The sequence below is a fragment of the Chrysochloris asiatica genome, unplaced genomic scaffold (genome assembly GCF_000296735.1).
Source record: "Chrysochloris asiatica unplaced genomic scaffold, ChrAsi1.0 scaffold00086, whole genome shotgun sequence".
NCBI classification, from domain to species: Eukaryota; Metazoa; Chordata; class Mammalia; order Afrosoricida; family Chrysochloridae; genus Chrysochloris; species Chrysochloris asiatica.
In genome coordinates, this window is record NW_006408604.1 from 8,423,139 (window position 1) to 8,425,859 (window position 2,721).

The 2,721-nt window shown below is 40.4% G+C and overlaps 1 protein-coding gene across 1 annotated transcript in view; it reads left to right on the forward strand.

Annotated features, from left to right (window-relative positions):
* Positions 1-1,427, forward strand: part of ERP27 (endoplasmic reticulum protein 27) — a 25,995-nt gene extending 24,568 nt beyond the window's left edge. The window contains exon 6 of the mRNA XM_006866032.1: positions 1,380-1,427. Within this exon, the coding sequence (XP_006866094.1) occupies positions 1,380-1,427 (48 nt within the window). The remainder of the gene's footprint in view (positions 1-1,379) is intronic.
* Positions 1,428-2,721: the final 1,294 nt, after the last annotated feature.

Genomic DNA, 2,721 nt, shown 5'->3' on the forward strand with positions numbered 1-2,721 from the left:
TGTAAATCTTTACGGGAGTAGAAAGCCTCATCTTTCTCCCGCGGAGTGGCTGGTAGTTTCGAACTGCTGGCCTTAAGGTTCGCAGCCCGATTCGTAACCACTACGCTACCAGAGCTCAGTAAAGTTTTCCAATTCTAAATTGTCAAAATTAAATTAACTTGATCAATGGGAATAAACAACAAAGCCACGCAAAATAATATAAAATTCATTTCAACTCAATTGAGATTTAAATTGTGTGGCATAGACCATAAATTTAATCAGTATTAACTGTAATGATTGTCAGATGTGTTTTCATCCTTGGGATCTCAAATAGATGTTTCTCTTTCAATCTTCTCCAACTGCAGATTCTTTTTATTCTAGTCAACAGTGGTATGAAGGAAAATGAGAAAGTGGTATCATTTTTCAAACTTAAAGTATCTCAACTGCCAGCCTTGGCAATTTTCCAGACTATAGATGAGGAGTGGGATGTATTGCCCATAACAGAGGTTTCAGAAGAAGAAGTACAAAACTTTTGTGATGGATTCTTAGAGGGGAAACGATTGGTAAGTGTGAGACTACCCTATAAAGCAAGCTAGTTTCTCTTTCTCTCAATATCCCATTTAGGAGTTCCTGGATGGCACCAAAGGAGTCCTGGTGGTGCAGTGGCTAAAGCACTCTGCTAAAGTCAATGGTTAGAATCCACTAGTCGCTCCAAGTGAGAAAGATTTAGCAGTCTGCTCCAGTACCAATTACATTTGAGGAATCTGGTCTGTCCTATAGGGCCTCCATGAGTTGGAATTGACTCAACAGTAACAGTTGTGGTTTGGATTGGTTGGGCTAGCTGGCATGTTTTTAGTTGCCAACTGAAAGGTTGGCAATGTGAGCTTACCCACACACCTCAAAGACAGACTTGGTGGTCTGTTTCCAGAAGGCTGCAGTCTTAAAAACCCTATGGAACACAGGTCTACTCTGCACACACATGGATGCCATGACTAAAATCAACTTGATGGCAACTGGTTGGGGTTTTTTTTTTCTCTCTCTTTTATTTCCTATTGGTTAGGAATTCTTTAGGCTCTAGGCTTTACTGGATTTGGTTAAAAGCAAAGGTATATGAAGATACAGTGGTCAGAGTCAGGATGATTGTTAGGATACAGTCAAGGCTATAGAACTAGAAAATCATTTTTGGAAAGGTCTTGCATATTAAAAGGAGCTGAAATGTTTTCCTCACCACTCCATTTAAGATATTAATGGGAAACCTATCAAATTCCATGCAAAAAAGTTCATGAAGTAAAACTGTAGATGGGTTTAGGAGTTACAGTCAAACAGTTTAGTTTGCTAATCTCAGTTGAAAAATAAGAGTGGACTCCAAATCTAACTATCAGTATTATGATGTTTTTCAGAGAGAAACACATGGATCAGAAGAAAAGTCACAAAAGGTGGAACTCTGATTTCTCCCTGACACTACAACATGCTACCAAATACCTACTTTATGCTGAATAAAAAAATGGGCAACTCCAACATCAGAGACAGTAACCAATAGGATCACCAGGCCTCCCAAACACATGCCACACATACACACACACTGCTCCATTCCAGTCCTTAAAATTTCATTTGTTCCGTTTCCTCCTCCTTTTTAAAAAATGTCCTTTATCTCTCACTAGCTACACAATTTTCTTTTATGTATCCATACAATGGAGTTTCACTTCTAATATCACTGAATGAAGGCATTAAGCTAAACAGTTTGATACCTCTTCAAAGGAGACACATTTCTAGAAAGAGATTGTGCTAGTTTGTCATTTAATGCTGAATGTTTACACTGTATGACTTACATACAACAGAGTTTCTGTTCTTTTGGGTAACTGAAAAGTTGAAACTTTACCTTACCTCATAGCACACATCCCCTCTTGGACACAGGGCCAAGAACAAAAGAATAGTTCTAAACAGCATTTGGGATATAAGTCTTTTTGCCAAAGCTTAAATAAAGTTTCCAAGTCTCTGAACTCAGCAGAAACAGACCATGTACAAACTGGAAGCTTATTTATCATTCCCAACTCCCCATGTAAATCAACAACCCACATAATAAATAAAAGGCAATAATGTTATAGGAAAAGATTGGCATCTCTTTGCAGGCCAAACCTTTTGTAAATACCCAGCTGCCCAACTAAGCAGTCTGTACCTCACCCTTCAATACTCACTGTTTAGTGTCAGGCCATGTGCCACTGATGTGTTATTGTTCACTCTGTGGGTGGGATGAGAGGTGGGTTGAGACCATCCTCCATGGGACAAGCATGAATGTGGTAAAGGAGCTGGGAATCAATTTAGGTAAAAGGTTGGGAAATGGGTAGGAGGAGGGGAACTGTGGTGGGCTGGGGTTGACTAAGTCGTAGATGACTGCAGGTGAGGTGTGCAATCAACCCATGAGGGACAGAGAGAGTATTTGGTCAAGTGTCTCTAGCCCACAGGCTGTTACTGTCAACACACAGATGCTACATTGTTCCCAGGAGAATCTTGGCACCCAAGGAAAGTACCTAAGTGCTGAAGAGCTAAAAAACCACAGATGTACACCTAAGAACTGGCCCAAGTGAAGAACGGAGTGAAAGGCATGGTTGTTTCCTTCTGTGGGTAAAACTCCACATCCTCTAAGCTGGGAGTCAACTGTTGGCTACAACACTGTGAAAGCAGTAGTGAAAACAGCACACCTTTCAGAAACTTGAGGCTGAGCGTCTTCAGGGTCACACAGTT